Source organism: Nyctibius grandis, chromosome Z (genome assembly GCF_013368605.1).
Source record: "Nyctibius grandis isolate bNycGra1 chromosome Z, bNycGra1.pri, whole genome shotgun sequence".
NCBI classification, from domain to species: Eukaryota; Metazoa; Chordata; class Aves; order Nyctibiiformes; family Nyctibiidae; genus Nyctibius; species Nyctibius grandis.
In genome coordinates, this window is record NC_090695.1 from 25,431,820 (window position 1) to 25,457,450 (window position 25,631).

Consider the following 25,631-nt stretch of genomic DNA (forward strand, 5'->3'; position numbering starts at 1 on the left):
TGTTCATGAAACCATTTGGTTTACAACATCAGAGGGAACATCCAAACATCTTTCACCTGTTTCTTTTACCAATGCACATCCAGTCTAAGTATTGCTGTTTCCTTCTCCAAGTCTCATGCTTTGACACACACAATGACAGCAATAAACCATCTGCATAGCACCATGTTCAAAAGTTTTCATTCTCTGTCTGCCTAGCAGAAAGCCATGTGCATTACAGCAGAGCCATACTGACTGTGCAATGTCTTTTATAGATACTGAGACAGGATGTTCACTGTATTCATCCCTAATCTATGCAAATAGGTCATTCAAAGTTCAGTGTTGCACACAACACTGCCAGACAGGGTATCTGCAATACAGTATTTTCTCAAGTACTCTGAAAAAAGCATGACAAAGGCAGACCTCAATGTGATTACCTATAAAAAAAAGCAGATTTAATCAATGCAGTAACTGTGTCAAAGTCTGAACCTTTAGCCCTCCTGATCTGTAGATTTATATCTTCAGTTGTAATACCATGTTAGTGAAGCACTTTTCTAATATGAGACTGAACAGGAGTGGACAGAAAGTGGCAGAAAGAGATTGTGAAATATTTCAGCAGCTAGCATCAGGTCTGTATTAAAAATATTTTAGTCCCTCCAATACACATGATCAGGGGTAAAGACTTGCTAGCTGTAATTCTTCCACACCAGAAGAAAAGAGCTGCTGCTGACTTTCACAGGGCAGGCACAGAGATAAATATGTTAAGAAAAAAAAAAACCTGTTACTGGGCTCCTTAGCAACTTGGGTGCATGTTTTTTCACCATGCACATGAAGAAAGAAACAAAGCTATCAGTCCCCTCTCCCATATGCTGGCAAGGAAGAGCAAGCTGGGTTCACTACAAAGCACCTACTGAGTGTTTCTCACAGTTTTGCTCAGGAAAGTGGCAGGAGTCCATCTTTGACTCCCGTGCAGGTGTGCCAAGTTTATAAATCAAAACACTTCTTCCAGTCTCCAGTCTTCAAAGTCCATCATGGGACTCAAGCTGTTTCACCTATTATTTGCAGCTGTTAAAAAAACACATCTGCAGATCAAGTCATAAGTCTTTAATCTGTCTTGACAGGTTTACATCAATTAATACATTGTAGTTAGAAGCCTTATGTCTAGGGAAACCCCGTGCAGTTCACTTGTAGCACCATAAGCCAGCATAGCTAATAGAAGTGAATTACTACAAAGGCTCATTTTTATCACCAGCTCAAGCACTTTTGACGTTTAAAACATGACCTCTATTCAAGTCAGGATTGTACTTTAAACTCTTTAAGCCACTTTCTAGGACATACTATGTCAGGGTACTTCATCACTATTTCTGAATGTGTGCCTTGAGAGAAACTTTCCAATAGATGATGCAGCAGGAGAAAAAATGCTGGAGGTTATTCAGTTTTTTGGCTCCTTGATCAGACTCCTTGGAGTAATACGGTCATCATGAAAACATTCTGCAACACTGACTCAATAGTATTTCAAAGTTTAAATGTCAGAAGTGGATGAAAGCAGTATTGTACAAAAGCTCTAACAACTGTTTTTTTAGAAAGTGCTTTATCAGACATTACCAAAGCTGTGCTCCTAAACCAAGCAGTTTTCATGTTTTACTTGCATGCTCTAATGCTCCCCAGAAAGAAGTTTTACTAGTAGGCAGCCAGGTGAAAGGATTCACTGCTTCAAGGCGATAGCCACTTTATACTAGACACATGCTCGTATTAAAACACATGCTCATTCAGCAGCACTCAAAAAGCTGAATGCCTCATGTTAAATATTTGGACTCCTAGTTCAGCTAACAAATTTGCACGTTCTTTTCCCAAATCCTTGCTCAGCCAGTCTTGAGAAGAGCAGATGTTCCTCTTCTGTAGCAGGAGGAGGAAAACCCCAGCAGCAGCTTCTTCTCTATCTGCTTCTGCTGCTCTGCTACACATTCTCAAGCAAACCCATGCTACCCCTGCAAGATGCACGCTCTGTCATACTGCTGCATGTCCCAGCACAATTCACTGGCCTGAAACAAATGGCTAAAAAATGAAAGTGACCAGCAGAGAAAGGTCAGGAAGGTTGTTCACCTGCCTCTTAAAATGAAACTGAGAAGTGGGAGACCTAGAGCCAACAAATCAAAGTAATTCTTTCTGTGCCTTCTTAGCACAGACATCAACCAAGAGCTCAAAATTTTTTTCTTCAAAGAACTGGACTGGTTTTCATGCCTGCAAAAAGCACAAGAAGCTGTCATAGCATTTAGTTTACAAACATTGTTTGTTTCATCTTATTCTGTCACTCTCTTTGTTGAGAAAAAAAAAAAGAGGGCTATTTTGGTGTACTGTTCTTAAACCCCTCTGGAAGGCCAGAAAGACATTTTCATACCAGTTTTATTTTCATTAATTGCAGGGCAACCAGAAAAAAAAAAGAGGACAAAAGGAATTTTCTCTTCCTTGAATACTCCCACATGGTGCTCACAGTTTCTCTCAGCCCTGCTCCCTGCCATTCTTGTAAGCAAGAGAAAGTTAAAGACTCAGATAAAAACAAAACATCCTACAAATTCCTTGTTATGCTTTTTTTGTTGCTGATGAACCATACAATTTTTAAGTGACTTGCTTATTCACATCCTGGGTTACATGAGAGGCCACAGAGCACACTCAGCATTAATTATTAATCTAATCATATTATCAAAGTACCAGCTAAGCAGGATCTTCACAGAAGATACGATTCCTCCAGTGACACCCAGCTCACAGACAGCACAGAAACATAATAACCGGAGAGCCCTGTGAACGTAGCTTCTTTTGCAACACATGGATCTTGACATTAGTATAGGTCAGAAGCACCGCATGCACGTTGTATCTTTGAACTTGCTGGAAACTAAGGGATTGATGAAAATTCTGTACTGCAGTGTAGGTATCAATGTTTTTAGGAAGTCTGTGAAGCAACAGCAGAGTTTTGAAATCCATATTTTGAAATCTAATGACAAGCCACAAGAAAGGAAAAGTCCTTAGAGATGGACTGATCCAATCCATTCTGCACTACAGCAGAGTCTAAACAAAAACTGCATCAAATACAATCTTTTGCCAACATACAGATTTTGGCCTCACTTTGAGAAAGCAGACCAAATACAAATAACAGCTTTGCTGACCGCAGTGAATGCTCAGTACATCAGGAGCCCTTTACAGATTTCAGAGGTCTCAATTCAGCAGTTGCAGTCTATTGCCTCTTCCTTGCCATCTCAGGTTATTAAAGGTCAATCTTGTTAAATCCTTCAGTTACCCCTGCTTTCCTAGATGTTTTTGCACTGCAATGGACAAGTTCAATGTTTTGTTACACATCTTTACAAAAGTCTGAAAAAGCTGTTTAACATGTTTTCCTAAGAAGCAAAATAATTACTGTTGACATTGAAAATACCATTGCGATCTCAGTCAGTAACCACCACAGCAAATGGGTTAGTCCCTGTCAGTTTCAGGCACTGAAATCTTGAGCAGACACCACCTTTCTTACTTATAGTCTTCTCTGACAATACACACCTTTTAAAAGTAACACAAGATGCTAGAAAAATATTGAGAGGTGTCCCTGTACTCCTAGTTTCTCCCTAGCATAGTAAGAGTGCATAAGCCCATGAGCAAATAACACCTTCTAGAATAAATTGCTGTGTTAAAGTATGTTTTCCTTAGTGAGAAGTAATAGGAGAGAACAATGTGTGCAACTAGCCACCATGTGATACCATTTTGACCTTGAGGAAGTGGAGAAAATGTTGAAATTGGAATCACAACAGACATGTATTTATTTAGCACATGAAGGTCTCTCTCTGTGGGGACAGAAAGCAGCAGGAATATTAAAAAAAGTATCTGCCAGCTTTATAAACCGAATACAGAAATATGCCAATACCATTCAATATTTTACTCTTGCATTTACCAAGACTTCAACTAAAGCATAAGCTCTCCCCAAAAAAGATAGTAGCCATCGCAGTGTTAAGCTAATCGCAAGGTTAGATCAGTGTTCTTCAGTGCTCTTGGGGAGGAAAACAAGGGGAAGGGGACATGACTAGGAAATGTGAAAATACTGTAAAGCATGCTATAAAAAAAATCCCCAAACCTGCAAACACACAGCTCTTTCAGTGCCATCACTACTTCATTAAAAAAAAACAAAACAAAATGTGTTTTTCCCTCCTCTCCCAACAGCTCGTGTTCAACATAAAGTAGTGAAGAGTTTTGATTTCCGTTTTTGAAATCAGCCAAAGAAAGTGCACCTCAAGTGCTACTGGGTGTATCAAGTTGACTTTTCCCTATTCTGTAGATGTTCACCAGAAAAACGGGAAGCTCTAAAACCTGACTTCAGTCACAAATCCCACTGAACTCTGTTCCAGCAAAGAGATTGCAGCTGAGACCAAGGGCTGGCGCTCCACCAAACATGCTGCAAAGAAAATCCCACATGACCAAGTCTGTACATCATGTAAATGCAGACGCACTTGAGTAAAGCGCACTGGGCTTTCCTTGGGCCATGGCAAGGGAGGTGATGCAATCTGCAGCTTAGCTGTCAGGAAAGGAAGATATTCCAGCTTTTAACATCCGCTGATACTACATTATTTCATTGCTTTGTTTCTTTAACAGAGAAAAAGGGGTTTGGCACAACATGTAGATAGATGTTTGATGTAAATCATGCTATTTACCCATCTTAGAGCAGCGCATTTGACAGACAGGCTTTAAAGACATTCCTCCCACAGAACATGACTTAGGATGCATTTAATGCTCTGATGGTTTCTGTAAGACCAGTGACAGGGTACCCTGTGAGCAAGGGTGGCTGGCATGCAGCAGCATCCTCCATGCACCTGCCCAGCTCCATAGCCCAGGAGCAGCAGCCAGAGTCTGTACCCTGCATTCGATGGCCCTCTACAAACTCTTCCCGTTTTTAAGCCTCCAGTCTGGGGTACTTTTTCCACAACTCCAGTGAACCATTCCCCTTTCTCTCCTTGCTCCCACCGCTTCTCTCTATTCCCACCCTTAGTACAATTACACCAGGGCAATTCCTGCGCAGTGAGGGGGGCTTGGCTGCAGGAACCACTGTGGCCTTTATTGCCTTCATGCACAAATGCTGCCTTTGGACCTACAACAGGCAGACTGTTAGGGAGCAGAACAATAGGGGTAATGAAAAGCATTGGTTTTAAGGCAATTTCATTTATTACAAGAGTTCCTGTTACTGACTGCACCAAATTTTATAATGGTCCCATCTGCTTTGATGGTAACCAAGTTTTAGAAATAGTTAGCATGCTATAGATGGCAGAAGAGCTCAAGATGTAAGACTAGCTTTATCACTTCCCTTGCCAGGCAAATGCACCACCAATAACCCAAAAGCTTTAACAACCCAGGTGGGAGCCATAAGAGCTAGGATTAGAATCCAGGCTCTCATCTCTGCTGCTTTGCAAAGTGAGTAGAGTACTCCTGCACTGCAGGCATTTGTAGCACATCTTTACTATTGCAAGTCTATGAGCTGTCATCCTAGATTGGGCTAGCTGTTTGTCCTCTGGGTAGCTGGAAAATTATGCATGCAGTTAACCATCATCCTGCCAGAATAAATCTGTACTCAATGCCACAATAACCACTCACTTGTCAACACTTCTCAATTTGACTTGAATGAAAACAAAAACCTGCAAGATTCTCTCCCCTTCAAGCTGGTAGAGTTGTTACACTTGCAACTAGTGGAGGTCTCTGCTTCCAAGCCAGAACCTGCCTAGCATTTATAGTCACTGGAAACCACAAAATCCTTCCTAGCACTTCAAGCTCAAGAGCAGCTCCATTCATTCTTCTTGAGAGGATTCTTTCACAGTCCTTCTCCAAGGCTCAAATTTGTCAGGCTCAAAACCCATTCACAGCTCTCAGTCTCCACTTCTGAAATCAATTTCAGGTCTTAGTTGTCAAGAATGATGCTAGCATGCAGCAGAAACAATGGGTATTCAAGGGCATGTCCTGCTGCCACTGCAGAAACAGACAACTGCTGTCTCATATCTTTATTTTGCAGCTAACAGAAGGCTAATTCTGAATGCATACACTGTGAGCAATTACAGCAAGGATATTTTGGGCTACCATTTCTCTTTTTACGAGCAGAAGAAGGTAACTATGGATTGTGTTCTCATCTACACATGCACTGGTATCTAAAAGGTCCTCTGACCACATCATGTGATTTGGAACTGCAAAATAAAAACCTTGGCAAGCAATATTTTTTGTTTAGGTTTTAAAGAAAACATTCCTTCGCACCTGTGACTGAATTAGTTTAAGTTGTACTAACTTAAGAATGCATGCCAGTTCCTGAACTCCATTGAAAAACAGACACATCACTTAACTTTTCCAAAGAATGGCTTGGCTTAAAGAACCTTTTCCACTATCAATGTTAAATCTGGGATTGAAGAGATTACCCTGAAATCTCTTTTCCAGTGCAATACAGAAAGTGCATAAGCAATTGGAAGAAACATGGGCAGCTGGAAAACAAGCAACCAGTGAAGCACCAAGAGCCATTTTCATAGCTGTCTCTACCTCAAGTGAGGTGGAGAGAATTTGAGAGTTTAATTTGGCCCCACATAGAGGGCTGCAAAAGCAATTATGGGAGGCTGTCACACTATCAGCTTCAAATCACAGTGGCTCCAGAATATCAAGAAGCAGTGGTCCCACAAATATCCAAGCTCCTGCAAGGTGCATACATGCTCTTAGCAATTCTGGGACACTGCTATACCCTGCCTGTTAATAGATCCTTGAATTTAAATGCAGGTGAGTAGAAAGCCATCTTTCTTAAAGCACATGAAACACTGAGACCAACAGCAATCAAAAGCACCATACAGTACACAGAGTCACACAACCCCACTATTTAAACAGCTTGGTTATAAGCCTGACCATGTGTTGCTTTGAAAAGCATCTTCCCAAGTCCTAACTGTCAGCAGCCGAGTCCTCATAGAGGACTGCTGCTCATCTCGTGGTGGGGAACACTGTGGGTTTTGCAATAGCTCTGTCTACTAATACAGGATTCAAATGGTCTGTAGTGAGCAATATCAACAGCCAAAGCACTTTCTAGCATTACTCCGTACCTAAAGATAGGAGGTACAAACTGTCACAGTGTCCCTTCTCCAGTCAGTGAATTGTTGAAATATTTACACCAAAAGTGATTTTTACGGGAATCCAGACTTACATCCCTCAACAGCTGCCTTATCCCATAACGTGCTGGCCTGCAGTACCTGGAAGACAAAAGCCAGGTGCAGGGTGCAGGGTCACATCTACATATTCAGCCAGCACAGATCCCTCAACTCCCTGGGTTGTTTTTCCAATCCAGAACTGGAGGTATAGGGGCGCATTAGTTCTTTCGAAAATCTCAACAATTACTGGAACAGTTTTAGGATCTCCAGTCCCAAAGTGGTACCCAAGCAAGTCATAGGGACCTGGTTTCTAGCATCCACAAAGCTATAGCAAAAGCCTCCTGTTCTAGAATCACAGAATGGTTGGGTTTGAAGGGACCTCTGGAGATCATCTAGTCCAACCCCCTGCCAAAGCAGGTTCACCTAGAGCACGTTACACAGGGTCGCATCCAGGCAGGTTTTGAATATCTCCAGAGAAGAAGACTTCACAACCTCCCTGGGCAGCCTGTTCCAGTGCTCTGTCACCCTCAAAGTAAAGAAGTTTTTCCTCATACCGAGACAGAACTTCCCATGTTTCAGTTTGTGCCCATTGCCCCTTGTCCTGTCACTGGGTACCACTGAGAAGAGTCTGGCCCCATACCCTTGACAGCCACCCCTAAGATATTTGTAAGTATTTATAAGATCCCTCCTCAGTCTTGTCTTCTCCAGGCTAAACAGACCCAGCTCCCTCAGCCTCTCCTCATGAGAGATGCTCCAGTCCTCTGATTGTCTTTGTAGCCCTCCGCTGGACTCTCTCCAGTAGTTCCATGTCTTTCTTGAACTGGGGAGCTCAGAATTGCACACAGTACTCTAGGTGTGGCCTCACTAGGGCAGTGTAGAGGGGAGGGATAACTTCCCTTGACCTGCTGGCCACACTCTTCCTAATGCACCCCAGGATGCCATTGGCCTCCTTGGCCACAAGAGCACATTGTTGGCTCATGGTGAACTTGTCCACCAGGACTCCCAGGTCTTTTTCTGCATGTTTCTTGTGAACACTCAATATCTTGTTTCAAATACAGCGAGATCCCACCAGGACATATTTGTGGGCTCCTCACCAGCAGCACTGGTCTACACAAAGTAGTGCTATAAAGGGCACCAAGTGAAGTTGCTCCCTCACCTCTTCTGGTCTATGAAGAGACATTCACATCTCTCCATAGCAGTTTCTGCAAGAGCCTGAATAAACACTTCTTCCAAAGATCAATAGCTCTCCAGGACATGGCAGCTGGGAGAGGAGGATCTCAGCATGTGAAAAGTACACTCCTACAAGTGAGCTGTTAAAAAGCAGATTCCATCAGCCCAGGTAATTTTCTCCTCCAGTGCAAAGCAAACAGACACATTACTGCATAACAAAGCTTTTTGAATGCCACACTAGAGTTATAGCACAACGGGATACGTGCCAGACAGAATGCACCACTTGCTGGTCAACTACACCAGCAGCGCGGCATGCAACTGTCACAGCCCACAGTCCAGCATGGGTAGCATGGACACACAGCATGATGCCCTGGCACACATGCCATTATTTATTCCACCATAACACACCAGGAAGCAAAGGCCTTGACTACTCTCAGATGAACAGGAACTACACCCGGACTTACTGAGCAGAGTCCAAACAGTACAAAAGGACCTACCCAAAGGCTGAGAGCAACACTTAAGCCCTTGAACACTTCCCACAGTTACTGTCACAGATTCTTCCCAACAGCAACTTCATATGAATCCCTTAGGCAAGGTGCAAACCTCAAGTCCCTCTGCTACTTCTCATGCCCACATCTGTGTTCTGCCCTGCACAACTCACCTCAAGCTTTCCTTTACCATACTTCCAGATGTGGAAATTTTAGTTGCTGATGTGCAAGAATCCCTGCCAGACTCCTCTGGTAGCCTGCTGCTCTACTCCTTGGTGTGCTCTATATGGTGCCATAATGACTCACCTACTACTGACACCTTAGTGAGGCCACATCAGGTTACACTTAATATTAACTAGGAGCACTCAGGGTAGCTACTCAGAATGAAGCCATCAGTTTGAACTGACTAGCAGCTAGTCTTATGGGTGGAGTATAAAGTCAAACAGGCTTTTGAGTTGCACCACAGATAATCCAAGTTGCAAAGAGGAAAAGTGAAGGAGAAATGTGCTCCCTTGGTGAAGCTACAAACCTACAAACTACACCAATATGAGGGCATCAGGGCATGTACTAGCTTCAAATTTGTCACTTTTCTGTTAAAAAAATAATCACGATTCCTTTTACAAGGTGGTGGTGCCTAAAAGAACAGTGGAAAACTTTGGGAAAGAGAACCAGCTCTGAAGTGACTGTACTGCATGCTATGCGATAAGTGCTATATGGTTTAGTCTCCAAAAAACAAAGGTCACATCCATCATTATTCAGCAGCATTATTCCACAACTACACACACTGAGCAATGACCCATAACATGTGCACAAATTACCTCAACATCCCAGTGAGCAGGTCAAGGCATCCCGTACAGAAACTAGCACAAAGGTTTCTCTCTCCTTCAGATCTTACTATTAAGACTTTTCGTATACAAATACTATTATCCAACCAATTATTGGATTGATTGATATCACTGACACTTGCATATGAAGACTCTGGTATATCCGCACAATTGCATATCTGGAACAAAAAAACTATTCAAATCAATAGCTGGCAGTCTGTCTGCTAGGTAAGTACCCTTGAGGATTAAGACACAAGACAGCGAGTATACTTGCTGATCAATATCTCTGTGTGGACCAAGCTACTTCAGGGACAGGTATATCCTGGCTAAGCAGGATTCTTCCAAGAATTTAAGCTCATGAAGCACCCTGATTTCAAACATTTGGCCTTTACAGAGCTGCTGCTAGACACATTCAGTAGTGCTTTATTAGGCTTAAGGCAGACAGAGAGTGGGAGATGAGCCAAAGTTCATACTCTACAACATGTTAGTAGACTACCACTCCCAGAAGAATGTTTTTTTGACAAACCCATACAAAAGAGGTTACCAATAAGTATCTTAACATTTTCTGCTTATAGTCAGCTAGTTGTACAGCTATATTACAATTTTATGCATTTACCTCTAAGCACAAAGCTTTAAAGATTTCCTGTAGTCTGAAAGAAATGGACTTAAAACAGAGCATTTGAGTAGCATTAATTCACTCATGAGCTGCCAGGGCTGCACATTTGCTACAACTTTGCTAATGGAGAAGGAGCAGCATGAAACCTGGCAGAATTCACTTGTAGTATCAAGTCTTCATAGGACCTTGGTACACCCCCAGGAACAGAGTGGACTCCAAAGCAACCCTCCATGGTCCCACAGTCCTGACAACTGTAGCAACTTGAGCTTTCTATGGTGCTATGGTACTGCAAAACTGTTATACAATGAAGAACTTCAGGGTTTGACCTTTGAAGTATATTAAACTGCATGTACATTTTTACACAGCAGCTTCCAACTGTGATCTCGGTGATCAATACCACAACTAACCATCACAAACCAATTTAGTAAAAACCAATACCATGAAGGAGGCAGGTTTTGGAACATAAAATGGATGATTTGATTTTTCTATTGCAAAGAAATTGGAAAAGAACAAGGATTTACATTTTCAAAATAAAAAGTGACTTCTCAAAAGAAATTTCCTGGATAATTTTCCTTCACTGTTTCTTCACTGTCCTAACATTCAAGCTAAAGCTTCAGTGTTTCACGCATGTTCCTGTCCTATTGAATAGATGAGTCAGAAGTAAAAAGAAATAAGACAAATGCTGGCAGTACTGGTTATGAAATTGCAGCATATACTTTGTGAAACAAAGTATACTCCATTTCAAAAGTATATACTCCATTTCAAAGTATATTCCATTTCATGCAGAGAGAGACAAGGTTAGTAAAATGAAGCCTCCCATGGTTCAAATTCAAGCTTAGCATAAGAAGGTATAATTTCCAAGAACCCATGAGAAATAGTGTCTGCTTAATTATGGATGATTATAACCCTAGCCAGCCACAACAGATTTACTGTAAACTTGATTTGCATTGTATGCCAAAGCTTCAGTCATGGTTTAAAACCCCTCAAATCTGTATTATCATTTACAGCACAGTAATTGCACATCTGCAAAGAGACAAGCAACACCAAAAGCCAAACTCAAGACAGAATCTGATGTTCAGGGTATTACAAAGATAATCTTTGGAAAGGAGAATGTTGTGGTAAATTTTATCTATTAAAATTAACCTAATCCAATAAGACATTAGGGCTTGTGACACAGCTGTTCATGCCCACCTTAAGCCTTTGTTAATTAACAGAAAAATTTCCCAAGCAATACTGGAAATGTTTTGGTGTAATGTCTGGAGAGCTTCTGTTAGAGACACCAATGCCTACAATGCTTGAAGTGAGGCACTCCCTACTTCTAATTGCTTATTCTTGATTTTATTCTTCTCAGAAGTTCAAGGATCCTGGATACTATCCATTTTTCTCTACTCTTTTTAATATGCAATAAACTTTCCTTAAAGACAAAAGTAATAAATCAACTACATACATAAGCAACTCAACTTATCAGATGTGTGATTTTGGGGAGAAGGGGCCAGCAACATAACAGAACAAAATGTTTTTTCTCCCATATCAAATATAACACCCTATTCAAACATTACTGACCTCTGCAGATATTACAAGCCTGCTCATTGTGTTTAAAAAACAATTTCCTATACTGTATACATATAACAGATACTGTGCCTAGCACAGAAGGTATCTGCAGAAGCATCAGCTACCAGCAACAGAATTCTTCTTTCACGTTAAACTTGGAAAGTTTTTATTAATGCTGGGCTACAGGAAGTAAGTGTACAAACAGTGGTCTGAAAAGAAGCTGAAAGTACACATTCTTCATCCATTTAATTAACTGTGGCATTTCAAAATGCAGAACTGCTATAAAATAATATTTTGATTACAAATATGGTAAGAAAAAACATAACTCCTGCCGTAGTACTTTCCCAGCCAAACTCTTCCCCAACCTTTTGGTATTTATTGCTTATTTATTACTCTTCAATATAGGCCAAAAAACATTGTTTACACACTGCTGATTAGCTGAAACAGTATTTGCTGTCATTTCAGCAGCTGCCGACTGAATGGAAAAATTCACCTTGCTTTACCCATTTTGGTCTATTTATTGCCATTGCTATCCACAGCATCCTGAATACTGTAAAATCTTCTCTGTGCATTCAGGTTTAATAGAAGCAAAAAAAGCTTGCAACTGTAAACAGAAATCAAGTACATCAGAGAGGCAGTTCCCACTCCCAGGTTTCGCCCAGGAGGGCACAGCCTGCAGCAAGCAGGCAGCAGCTGCAGCTCTGGGCAACTTCACAACTGGCTGCAACACCTGGGGCCAAAGGCACCATCCTGCCTCCTCTGACCCAACCCCACTGCCACAAACACACAGCTGTGGAGGGGGCCCTGTGCTGGGGAGAAGGGGCAAGTGCCCAGATGGGACCCCTCCATCCAGCAGCAGCAAAAGCCCATGCATCAGCTGGCGACTCCTGCAGAACTGCACCCCCAGCACAGCTGAAGGGCAGGACCCACCATGTGCTGTCAAGCTAGCCTGTGCCCTACACCCAAGACTCCCAAATTTGTGTTGGGCTCGTTTTGCCGCTGTTTGAATTACTACCCCATTGCTCCCTCTGAGGCTACTATCTCGCTTTCAAGTCCCTAGCTTTGTTCAGGCTGTGCTGTGACAAAGAAAATGCTATAATCATGCAAGTACAGAACAGAGACTGCATGTCAACATGTTTCACCCCTAATCAAGTACACAGAGAGAGCAATATCTGTGCAGTGAGAAAAGATACAGCATTTTATGAGGACATAACCCAGTGGAGAGATGATGGTAATCAGTGGATGTGGTCTATCTTGATTTCAGTAAAGCGTTTGACACAGTCTCCCACAGCATCCTCACAGCTAAACCGAGGAAGTGTGGTCTGGATGATCGGGTAGTGAGGTGGATTGTGAACTGGCTGAAGGAAAGAAGCCAGAGAGAGGTGGTCAATGGGACAGAGTCCAGTTGGAGGCCTGTATGTATCTAGTGGAATCCCTCAAGGGTCGGTACGGGGACCAGTACTATTCAATATATTCATTAATGACTTGGATGAGGGAACAGAGTGCACTGTCAGCAAGTTCGCTGATGACACAAAACTGGGAGGAGTGGCTGACACACCGGAAGGCTGTGCTGCCATTCAGAGGGACCTAGACAGGCTGGAGAGTTGGGTGGGGAGAAATTTAATGAAATATAACAAGGGCAAGTGTAGAGTCCTGCATCTGGGCAAGAACAACCCCATGTACCAGTACAAGTTGGGGACAGACCTGTTGGAGACCAGCGTAGGGGAAAGGGACCTGGGGGTCCTAGTTGACAGCAGGATGACCATGAGCCAGCAGTGTGCCCTTGTGGCCAAGAAGGCCAATGACATTCTGGGGTGTATTAGAAGGGGTGTGGTTAGCAGGTCAAGAGAGGTTCTCCTCCCCCTCTACCCTGCCCTGGTGAGGCCGCATCTGGAGTATTGTGTCCAGTTCTGTGCCCCTCAGTTCAAGAAGGACAGGCAACTGCTAGAGAGAGTCCAGCGCAGAGCCACGAAGATGATTAAGGGGGTGGAACATCTCCCTTATGAGGAGAGGCTGAGGGAGCTGGGTCTCTTTAGCTTAGAGAAGAGGAGACTGAGGGGTGACCTCATTCATGTTTATAAGTATGTAAAGGGCAAGTGTCAAGAGGATGGAGCCAGGCTCTTCTCAGTGACAGCCCTTGACAGGACAAGGGGCAATGGGTGCAAGCTGGAACACAGAAGGTTCCACATAAATATGAGGAAAAACTTCTTTATGGTGAGGGTGACCAAACACTGGAACAGGCTGCCCAGAGAGGTTGTGGAGTCTCCTTCTCTGGAGGCATTCAAAACCCGCCTGGACGCATTCCTGTGTGATATGATCTAGGTAATCCTTCTCCGGCAGGGGGATTGGACTAGATGATCTTTCGAGGTCCCTTCCAATCCCTAACATTCTGTGATTCTGTGATTTTCTCATGCTGCTGTTTCGCCAGAGGAGGGCTGGGGAGAATGCAACTGTGCACCTTTGCCACCCCAGCCTGTCCCTGCAGCCAGCCTGGCCACCCTGGACAGCATTACTCACCTCCTGAGGAAGCATGGCTAGCAGCTACACAGCTATGAGACACAGGCATTTCTGCTTGTTTCTGCCATTTTTTTTGTACGTGTTCAATGCTGGGTTGTTTTCACGTTAGTGAGAGTCAGTCTCAGGGCAAAGTCTCATGGTGCAACTGATTTATCCCAACAGTTCTCTGTGAAGGGACAAGTTTTCCTCGCCCTGTCTTTTTCCCCACAGCAGCTCTGTCCACCTGAGATCACTCCCAGAGGCTTCACCACCCCACCATCACCACTTTCTCCTCCCTAATGAGCACTGGGGCTGGTACGACTGAGGCACAGGACAAGGACAGCATCAGGCTGCCACATCAGCTCCACCCATAACAACCCAACCCCTTGTCAGGGGAAGCACAAGGCTCTCATACCCACCTCATCCAGTAGCAAGCATTGGCCATGAACATTACCAGTAAATTCTAATTTTCCAAATGAAGATCCAGAAATGCTTCAAGGTACTTAACAGCCCTGGGAGTGACTGTTCTGGCTGCAAAGTCCCATCATGTGTTGGCAGAGCTAAAGGAGTGTTTCTTCTAGAAGACTGCTAATGGCATGAACACATATGAAAATAAATACCCGGAAGAGGAGAGGGTTACTCATAACAGATGCTAATTTAAGTCGTTAATTGTAAAAATAACTTCACATTTCCTTGTGAAATATCAAGGGAGATGCTTCAAATGAACCAGAAGACTGAGTTCAAAGAGACAAGTAGCCCTGGGAATGGGGAGAAGGTGAAAAAAGCCAGGAAGATAAGTTAGTAATAATAGTAATAGCAGAGAAAAAGCTGGATTTGGAGACTAATTGTTATTCCTGTCTTGCCAGAAGCCAGCAGGTAGGTGAGTTGCAACAAACCAAGGAAGAATCTTGAGTAAAATCAAAGCCTGACTCACTGTGGTATCCTGAGATGAAGCTGATCTAACCTCTCAGCGAGCGAGGTGGAGACCTGCTGCATCCTCTCCCTCAAGCGTGCAGCTGCACTCCATCCCCTTCCTCTTGCCAGCACTGATTCTCCTCTGACCCCTTGATCAGACCAGTCAGCTCACTAAACCACTAGAAAACTAACTCAGCAAGAGCTACTAGTTCCCTGCCAACATAGTGAGCTGACTCAGCTGACCAGGGCAACCTCTTGCAGCTGCATGATGGAGGCAACAGGAGTGTCCAAAGCAGGGCAGTCCTCTCTGGCAGCACTAAGACACATGCCATCTTAAATATGTGAATAGGGAACCACTCTGCAGTGGAAAGAGGAAGAAACAGTAAAGGAGGCAACGTTTGCTACAGCAAATGGGACAACGTACTGAATAGGAAGTAACAATGGCTGATTTTCATAACAACACCCCTAGGACAAGATCATTGGCAGCTAGCTGCCCCATGACTGCTATACAGGTAACCATCAGCACCAGGCAGTGATGGCAAGGGTAATGGTGAGGAAAAAAAAAAGGCCAGGACACTATTTTATAATTGATTCCTGTCTGAAATATGCTGCGTTACTCCATTCTAAAAATCCTATTGTTTGTCATCGCACTGTTTCCCAGCTTGCACTACTAACTAGAGTTCAAGTTTCCTTTTCTCTACAGAAATTCCTAGGAAAGTCATCCAACTAAAGTTTGGGACTGAGAACAATATCATCAACAAATGCAGAGCAGAAGCAAGACACTTGCTAGTGGTGTCCAGGACAATAAATAGAGTACAACTGCCACCTTTGAAAAATTCTGACCAGACAACATAAAATATGCTTTTTCTTATGATAATAGCAGCACTTCAAGCTGCTCCAAAGGCACAAGGATATTGCACCTTGTTTCCTTGCTCAGTAATTATGAAAATATTGTTGAATATTTGTTTTGAGAATGCAATGTACATAGCACAGTACATTTGCACAAAGGTGATAAGATCCCTGTGCACTTGCAGATCATTATTTCATCACAGGTTGTTGCTTCAAGAGATGAGTACTCCTGACCAATGGGTTAGCAGAACTAAAGGAAGAGCAGAGTCCAGGTTATCTTATTGCCCTATCTGCACTTACCACTGAAACACTGAGATGATATGGATCATTAACACAGTAAAAGCCCGAGTGATTTTCTGCCATCTTAGCAACCTTAGTTGCTCCACAAGCACTAGCACCAAGAAAGGAGCACGACCACGCAGCCAGGAACAAAAGACTTTCCCCAGTTAGTCACATAAGCCTGACTCAGCTTCTTGGAAAAATCACAGCCTTAAGTTTTAGTACCCAGCCCCTACTTTCATTGAAGATGGTCACCACAGTAACTCTGAGGAGATTGGCCTTATTATTTCTAAATTCTTCTTTGAATTAAACTTTTCACATTAGGCATCAGTTTCTCATACTGAATGTTATAAAATTGCAACATTAAGTTAATCCAGGTAATTCAAGAAGTTGAATTAAAAGTGACAATGCTCAAGAACATGACAGGCCTGAACTTCTGTATTTAAAGGTCAGGTATAAGTGTGCTTTCATTTACTTACCTTTTTGCTTCTTCTAAGTGGCACAGATACTCATAAGCAATGTTCTGACGCCTCCTCTCATCCATTTCCTCTGCTGAAAGCCTTTCATCATCCACAATAGCTGCAAACAAAAAACGATATCAAGTTACACACAAGTCAGGGGTGATTCTTAGATTGTTCTAAGAATCTTAAACAACTACCACCCTGTGACTGGTGTGCCTCTCTTTATAGGGCACAGAGGGCCTCTGAGCAAATCTGCAATTCTTCCAAATGCTGTTCCCTGTACAGTGAATTCCTCAAGTTTCACTTGTTCAAAACCATGTGTGTATTGCTCTTTGTCCATCACCTGGTTTGGGGGCAGGATGGAGCACTCAAGAATGTGGGCCTGAGGCTGGGAGACAGCAGAGTTTCAGCTGACATCCTTAGAGGAGTTTGAGGACTCCCACGTGGAAGCTCAAAGCAAGGAGTGGATGGAGCAGCCCTGTGCTAAACAGAGCCTCAACAGTAGAGATGAAGACAACAATGCACTGCAAACACATCTCAAGGGCAACTTGGAAACTGTGTGCAGCTTCAGGAACCTGTGAGACTGTGACAGATCAAGCTGCCTCCCACTGATGGGAGTGAAAAGAGCTGTAGGCAAATGAACAAGCTGTGGCATTCACACCCCTACTTACTGCTGCAATCACATCACCTCCCATAAAAGCACTGTCCCAACCTATTAAGGATGACACTGTGCACATCTCTGGCCGCAAACAACCCTGATTATTAACAACTACCACCCTGTGACTGGTGTGCCTCTCTTTGTAGGGCACAGAGGGCCTCTGTGAGCAAATCTCAAATTCTTCCAAATGTTTCTAGCAATTAATCTGAAGAACCATACACTAGTACTGACTTCTAGATGAATTTCAATCACAGCATGTGAGGCTTTTGGAAACAGCCTTCAGCATAAACCAGTTACCAAAATGACACCCTAGGCAGCTAGTAGCTGCCGAAAGAGCTGGCCCTGCCCTCCCTGTTTCTCAGCCACGTACTCCTGTCACCTCTCATGTCAGAGCCTGCAATCCTGCAGTTGCATCAGTGAATCAGAACAAGGACCAGCCCTCACCGAAGAGTGACGGCCACAAAGAGACCTGCTTCTAGGAAGATCAGATCCTTGATCTGAGCCGCTGTGCACCTGTGGGCACACTGGTGCAGGCACAGGGGAGGGGACATGGAAACGCAGGGCTGGACCAACTGCTTTTTGCAGCAGCCCAGAAGCCAGTTAGCTGAGAACATCAAGACACATCCTCAGTAAAAAAAAAAAAAAAAAAAACACAGGCCCCTCTCCTCCTCAAAAGCCCTGTGAAATGCTTTGTTAGTTCAACTGCCAGATAGATTGCATATGCCACAAGCGGCTGCCTCATGTTATGGGTAAACACCTTCCAGTAACTGATACAGGCAACTCAAGTAAAAGGCACTATAATAAAGTAAGAAGCTGGACTTCGCAAGTACATGCATACACTGAAGGCTGCACCTCAAAAAAAACACACAGAAATGATCCCACATGCATTTACTGAGGACACAAAAGAAATGACACTACTCACTCAGGTTTTGAACTGATGCTACCACACATTTGTTAACATATCATATAGCTGCTTTAAGCTTTGTAGTTTCAGTTTTAATCACCACAAACATTGATATCTCTCATCTTCCTTTGCTTTTAAGATGGCTCTTCCTAATTATCCAGAAGTTTCATACACTGATAAAACAAATACGATGTGTCTTGCTCCGAGTCCCTTTTAAGTCTGGCAGGTCCAACAAGCGTGACTCACTCTAAAATGAGTTCTCAGATACTGTAATCTGGTCATCACTTGCTATGAACCAAAACATTAGTTTGGAGGCAAGCATGAGATGCAGGTGGTAAAACACTCAGCCTGACAAACTCGCCATGGAGGCTGCTCTACTGCTGCTATTGCCCATCCCACTGTTAGCACATCCAGGACAGGCTGCTCCCACTCCCTGACACAGCCCCTCTGCTGCAGAGGGTTCCTGGCTCCCCAGAGCAAGGGAGAAGTACTAATGAGCCACCACACTGAAATGTAATATATCACTTTATTTGTGACACTGAGCTCCAGGGCCACTTTTCAAACATCACAGCTCTCCCTCAGCTATCCATGGATGAAGAAAAGTGCCATCAGAGGAGCCCAGCTGACCATCCTAGTGGGCTATGGCCCTGTCAGCCAGGATGGGACAGCTGATACCAGACCAAGCCTTCATGCCCCACAACACAGCTCCCATGCCCTGCTCCTCTTAGCTCATTAAATAACCATTTACTCATACCTTCCAAACACAACTCACCACAGCCATAACCAAAGCAGGAAAAAAGGCAGCTTGTCTGAAAGGAGGAGTAAGAAAACCACACAATGCTTTTGATAAGTGTCAGTCTAGGAATTTACCTGAACAACACTAATGCTTTATAATCTACTCCTGGATCTACACATCCACAGGTCCCTCATCCTCAACAAGGACATCCCAGATCAAGCAGCCCTGGCCAGTCTCAAATCCCTCATTAAAACTATTTGCAAATATTGACTCAGGGGGTGGATGAAGGCACTGACAGATATCATGGGATTGTAATAGTTGTTCTGCTTAGGAAACCCTCCAATAATGAGGGGAAAATGGCAAGAGGTAAGAGCAAGTAACTTGTAGACACTGAGAAGTGGAAAACCCAGATCCTTTCTAGAGGAGATACTGTATCAGTAGCTCACAGGTAAGAAATAAGGTTTCTTTCCTGCCAGGGCCAAAGCAGCTATTTCTGCACTGAATGTCTGAGCACCAAAAAGGCAGAGCACAGGCAGTGCCAACACCTATAGTGTTTATGCTGGGAGGAGTCTCTTGCAACATAGGGTTCTGATAAGACTGATTACACACTTTCCCCCTCAAGCACATAGTGGCTTCAAAGCAACAGTGCTATCGCATCAAATAAGTGATTACAGACACTTTTAGAAACAGCAGTGACAACCTGCAGGATAGAGATGGCCCCAGGACTGGGCTACAGAGGAAACTGCTTTGAAGACTTTGGTCCTTAAAGCCTATTCTATTAGAATATATTTTGGCAAAGGCTTCAGTCTTTGACTAGAGCCCTGCATATACCTTTCACAACTTCAAACACCCTATGACCACATCCATCAATCTAGCCACACCAAGTTCAACACACAATCTTGGTTTGAAGACAAAGCTCAGTCTTTCTGCCTAACTGGGCAAGTATTAGTCAGAAGACTGGGAAGATTGATAAAAGAATAAACACATTTCTGCTGTATCAGTAACTTATTGATAGTGTTCAACTCACAAGGGAAGAGAGTGCTGTGATAAAGAAAGTTACGGGGCAGAATAAGCAGAGCTGGGCTTCACCTCAAGACCTCCAGCCCACCAGTTAGGCCGAGCAGGATCCAGGCAGACACAAAATGTTGCAGATGAAAAGATCCAAATACCACAGAACAAGGCACATGCACACTACATAGAAGCTATACAGAAAAAAAAGGCATCTAAAATACCATCTTATGATTCAATTTATCAATTTTGTGACTTTTGATTTGGAATTAAGAGGAAAAACATCAAATATTCCCTCAAAGAGGGAATGTTAAGAGCGTGTCTGGACTACTGACAAGAACTAATAAAAATGCCAATGTAGCTAACCTAAAAGCTCTCCATTTCAATTCATTTTACATGTTGCCACACTGTTAGCCAACAGTCAATACATACAAAGCATGTATGCAAGACACCAAGTTCCCTCATACATATTCCTTCATGGAAAAACACTAAAGGAAGACTGTGTATGAAACACTGCATGGAGCAATGTGCAGTACTAAATCTTAAACAGCCACACCTAATTTTGAACAAACACAAGAACAGACCTATCTGGCACTCAGTATGACACAGCAATTGTCTAAGTAAATTCTTTCCACAATTGATTCAATGGAAATAAAGTCACATTCTACTAGCAACTTCATACATATTCCCATTCCACATATTTCTCACAAAAATAAGTCTGTTTATCAGGGAGTATTCATAAATTGAGAGACCTGAGCATATTCCTGCAGCTGATGTATTGCACTTACATCCACCCTCATCTGTCTGAAATATTTGTCCTGCATACTACCATCAGAGCAGAAGAACAGGGAAGGGAGTAGCTAGGACTAGTGGATGTTCGGGGTTTGGTTATGGATTGCAAAAACTGTCTGATGCACCCTGATCCAAGACAGCCACTCCAGTTGTTGGCAAATACTTGGAGTTCTGTCAGCTGCTGACCACAGGGCTGCGAATGCAATCCAAGGAGCTCCATGCGCCTACAGTCTACATGGCACAAGCAGCATTTACTGAGTCTGACTCAGCAATAGTAGACAACGTAAAAGCATTTCAACCTTCTGGATTTGAGTAAGTTCTCAGAAATAGGGCCACCACTTCTGAAGTTGCAATATATACACTGAAACTAGTAATCAGCCCAGGTGCACAGGAGCCACGATTTACTAACAGTGTCTGGAAAGAGGTTCAAAACTTCAGGTTCACATAAGATATGCTCAGTTTACACAAGAATTTTAAGAGCAAATACTGTCTGTGTAAATGCAGCCCAAGTTCAGAGTTAACCCTCTTATCACAACCACGGCAAGGATTTTGGAGGTCCCAGAGATAATACACATCACTGAGCTTACTGGATCTCTCCCATTAGTATGTTTACACTTGGGATGACATTAAAGAAGAGGTGTTTTACAGGTCTAATTTGCAACAGTTTTCAAATGAGCCCATGTATCTATGGATTGTATTTTTAAATGAAGTCAAACTTGAAACTTCTATAATACGTAACCAAAAAGCACGCAAGGCATTGCCTGCTTTTTGCATGCTTTAGACATTGGAATGGGCTGCCCAGGGAGATGGTGGAGTCACCATCTCTGGATCTGTTTAAGAAAAGACTGGACATGGCACTTAGTGCCATGATCTAGTTGACAGGGTGGTGTCAGGGCAACGGTTGGACTCGATGATCCCCGAGGTCTCTTCCAACCTGGTTGATTCTGTGATTCTGTGATTCTGTGAAGGAAAAGTAAAGTTTTTTTAAATTTTTGAATGCAAGTTTATGGAACACTTTACAAGGCAGAATTTTAAGTTATTCAGGGATAACAATTCCCCAAACATGCAGGTTTTGTTATCTTAAAAAACTGAGGCCGGAAAAAAACCCTGCAAATCCTATAGCAGCATTTAAGGCTTCCTGGTCATTCATTTGCACTCAAGACATATGACTATCTGAAACAGTTCAAGAACAGCACATGGCTGCTCCTAGCAGGGAGACCCTTTAATAAGGCATTTGCCACAGACATACCAAAAGACTTCTTATACTGAAGAAGGCAAAGAAAGGGACAGAGGCTTTTTTTATCCAGGGCCAATCTCCCTCAATTTCCTGTCACTAGACTTTTTCCCATGGAAAGTGAGAAGTGAGCAAGGAGGAGGAGGGCTCTTTTGGCACCGCAACTGGGAAGCTCAATGCACAGGCCATAACAAAGGAGAGAACAAAATAACAGTGACAGAAAGGAATTTGTCAAGTCAGGATTGAGTAAGAAAAGAGATAAATGAGCAAATACTGTAAAATGCTGGAATAAAAGTTTTTCAGCGTAGTTGAATTAAACATTAGCTAAATCACATTTGGCAGTCCCAGCTGTGTGCCATCCTGGCCACGCAGTAGGCAAGGCAAGGCAGTGCTCCAGTCCACTGGTGACAATTTCCGCAAATTCTGCATATCCTCCCCTAACACCTTCCTGCCTCCTCCACCCGAGCCCATCCCCACCCCACATCCCCAGTATTAGCACACTGAAAAGCATCTACCAGAGCCATGCTGTAAGAGCTGAAAACACAAAAACAAAAGCTGAGTCTCTCTTGCACAAAAACTCCTGACTGACACTTTGCTGGCCATAGCCAGCTCTGGTGAATGCTGAGCCCAGTACAACAGGCTACAGGCAGTATTCCCATTTATGCCTGCCTGTATCATGAGAACGAGCTGCAAATGCAAAGCATTTGCCATCATACTTCAGTCCTGTAGTTTCAAGAAAAAGCTAGTTGCATTTTAGATGGTACAGGTGACTTAAAACCTCAGGTTATATGAGAGCATATAACTATTTTGTCCTAGTGTGAAAGAGGCCAAAAAAATCAGTGCAATCTTTTTATTCCCAGTAAAATTTGTACTTCCAGGTACCCAGCACCCCAGGAGTGCCTGCCTAGGGCAGTTCAGCTCTGTGGTCACTCCTAGATTGGCAATTCAGGTGCTGCTACTGCACCAATGCAGCACTAGCCAATCCCTATAACCGGAGAAGGTCTGAGCTGGTGATACTCTGAGCCAAGCTTGCTGCTACCTGAGCTGCCATCACTGCAGTGAAGCAGGAGCTTATGGCACTGCTAGGCAACTGGAAAATACGTGGACAGGATTACATGTACAGATATGAGAAAAATACTGCTCAAAGCTACTGAGGCAGAAGGAGTTCTTTCCTGAGCCTCCATTCCCAATATCGACTCGCAGGCATCTGATGCAACAGTTATTAAATATGCAGAAGAAAATATGCCAACTTCAACTGTGTGAACAGAGATCATTCAATAAGCTACTAAGAAAAAATGGCTTTACAGCACCAAGCACCTATTACAAGTGTTCTGTTAAGGTATTTAGTACCTACAAGTCTATTGTTATGCTGGAAGACATTTATCTTTGGATGAAAATTTAAGGCTCTGATCAAAACAGCTTTCTGTAGACTTCCTCTGTCAAAGAACACAGTCACAAGCAGCTAGCACATGTCCCACAACAATAAAACCAGAGGGCCTGAGCCTTTTTCTATGGCTCCAGTTAAGAGAATTCAGTTCTCTCACTGAACATTTGCTCCAAGAAAGGGCTCTGGACAAAGGCAAATGCTGCAAGCACTCAAAAACCTACCACAGCTGTGAACTTAGAGGATAGATTCACTTGAGATAGTAGACTAAGACACTTAGTCTAATTATGAGGCTCATCAATGTATGAGGCTTAGTGTTAATTATGAGGCTCATCAATGTAATTTTTCAAATCTTTCCAACACTGAACTATTCTCCCCCTCCTTTAAAAATGGCTATGTCTCTCCTAATTTAGTTATTACATTGTCCAAAGCAGGCAAGCTCAGATTTTCATACAGAAATACACAAGCATCTTCTGACCATCAGACAGTCATTATCCAATCTCAAAATGTGTGTCACACAAGACCTACAGGGCCACTGTTCTGGACCAGGTCTCACTGCCAGACACTGCACAAACAGGGAAAACTAACAAATACTATTAGCATGGGAGTGTTGACAACACAAGTCCAGTAAAATGACATCCTGATGTAAAATTAAAAATGTTTGCTAAAGCAATTTTTGCCTTGATCTTTCTCGTAGAGCTTCATTCCTGTGCATTCACTTTCCCAAGTCCTCCTTCCCCCATTTCCTTGAAAGGGTCTTAACTTCAGTCTTATGTATCTTCTACCACAAGTCCAACCACATCCATTTACAGACACTGAGTGCTATTACAATACATGGACCGTAGGACTATCACATCAAGGGGATGGTGACAAAATAGCAACCACAGCCCATGTTCCTGAAGCCAAGTGTCAAAACTGCTTGATTTCACAGTCTGTCAAGTGCCAACACTGGCAGAAGGCTGTAGGACTTCAGATGTGTCTCAAGACACTTGAATTCCCACAAAGTTTAGAAAAAGTTTCATTTAACCACACAGACACAAGATGGCTTTGGCATTCAGCAAGTAACTACATGTACTGCTGAAATGTTTAACACTCTTTTTACTGCTTATAGGTATACACATCCTTTACTCTGCTTTTAAACCTCAGGCTTTCTACATTACCATCAAGTGAGACTTTAGTAGAGGCAATGCATTAAAAGACATTAGGTAGCTCTGACATTATCTTAGTGTATAATGATACCAGATGATGGCCATATCTTTTCTAGCAGGGTCCTTTAACATTGTGCATGAAAATAATGTGGTTCACTTTATCTTAACTTCAGTATAATTGTTCTGTATATTTGGAAGAACAAGGAGACAGAGTAATGGAGTTGAAGGAAGTATATGAAAATCCATCTCCAAACAATTTCAGTTAGCTTCAAGTGTTGCTATCTACAATTACAAATATGAAATGCAATTTATCAGCCTATTGCCCAACCAGTTCCACCTACATTTAACTGCCAGTCTCACCGTCTCCAGCAAAACTTCACATCACTCCTTAACAATATTCTAACCATTTCTCTTTGCATACTTTGCTAGCTGGTCACCTCAAGGCACAACAGCTTTCCCCAAGATTCAGGTGCTCAAAGAACACCTTTAAAACTCTAGCTCCTTTCTATGAACTACCCACTTGACCTTAAAACTCTTTGCTAATAAACCCTTAGTCTATGTTCCTGAAAAGCTGCAAGCCTTATGAAGCACTCAGACTGCTGGATCCTGAAGAGGCAGTGAACACCAATTACAAGTTATTTCTTTCCCTTACAGGCCATCCTATCTCTGTTTGCCTAGTCCAAAAGCCATTAACACAGCTAAACTTGAAGGCAGCTTAGAAAGTGCTACACTGGTAAGTAGTCAGTCTGGTTGAAAGGTTTGCTTAGTTTCCACACACCTACAGTAAGAATGACATTTTTCATGTGGGCTTTAAAAAAAGCAATTATTTGAAAAGGCTGGTTGGTCAGATTAGCATATCACACAGGCTCGAGACTTTCAAAATAATACTGCGTATTCCAGCAGAAATTTCCAACAGGCTTCCTTCTCCAGAGGTTAATTCATGAGGAAACAAATAGTAAAGCATGAAAGGTTCTTCCATCAGCTTTATACATTCACTGCTTGCTTA

At 42.9% G+C, this 25,631-nt stretch overlaps 1 protein-coding gene across 1 annotated transcript in view; it reads right to left on the bottom strand.

Annotated features, from left to right (window-relative positions):
* Positions 1-25,631, bottom strand: part of IQGAP2 (IQ motif containing GTPase activating protein 2) — a 136,611-nt gene that overhangs the window by 97,810 nt on the left and 13,170 nt on the right. Inside the window, exon 2 of the mRNA XM_068422192.1 lies at positions 16,780-16,879. Within this exon, the coding sequence (XP_068278293.1) occupies positions 16,780-16,879 (100 nt within the window). The remainder of the gene's footprint in view (positions 1-16,779; positions 16,880-25,631) is intronic.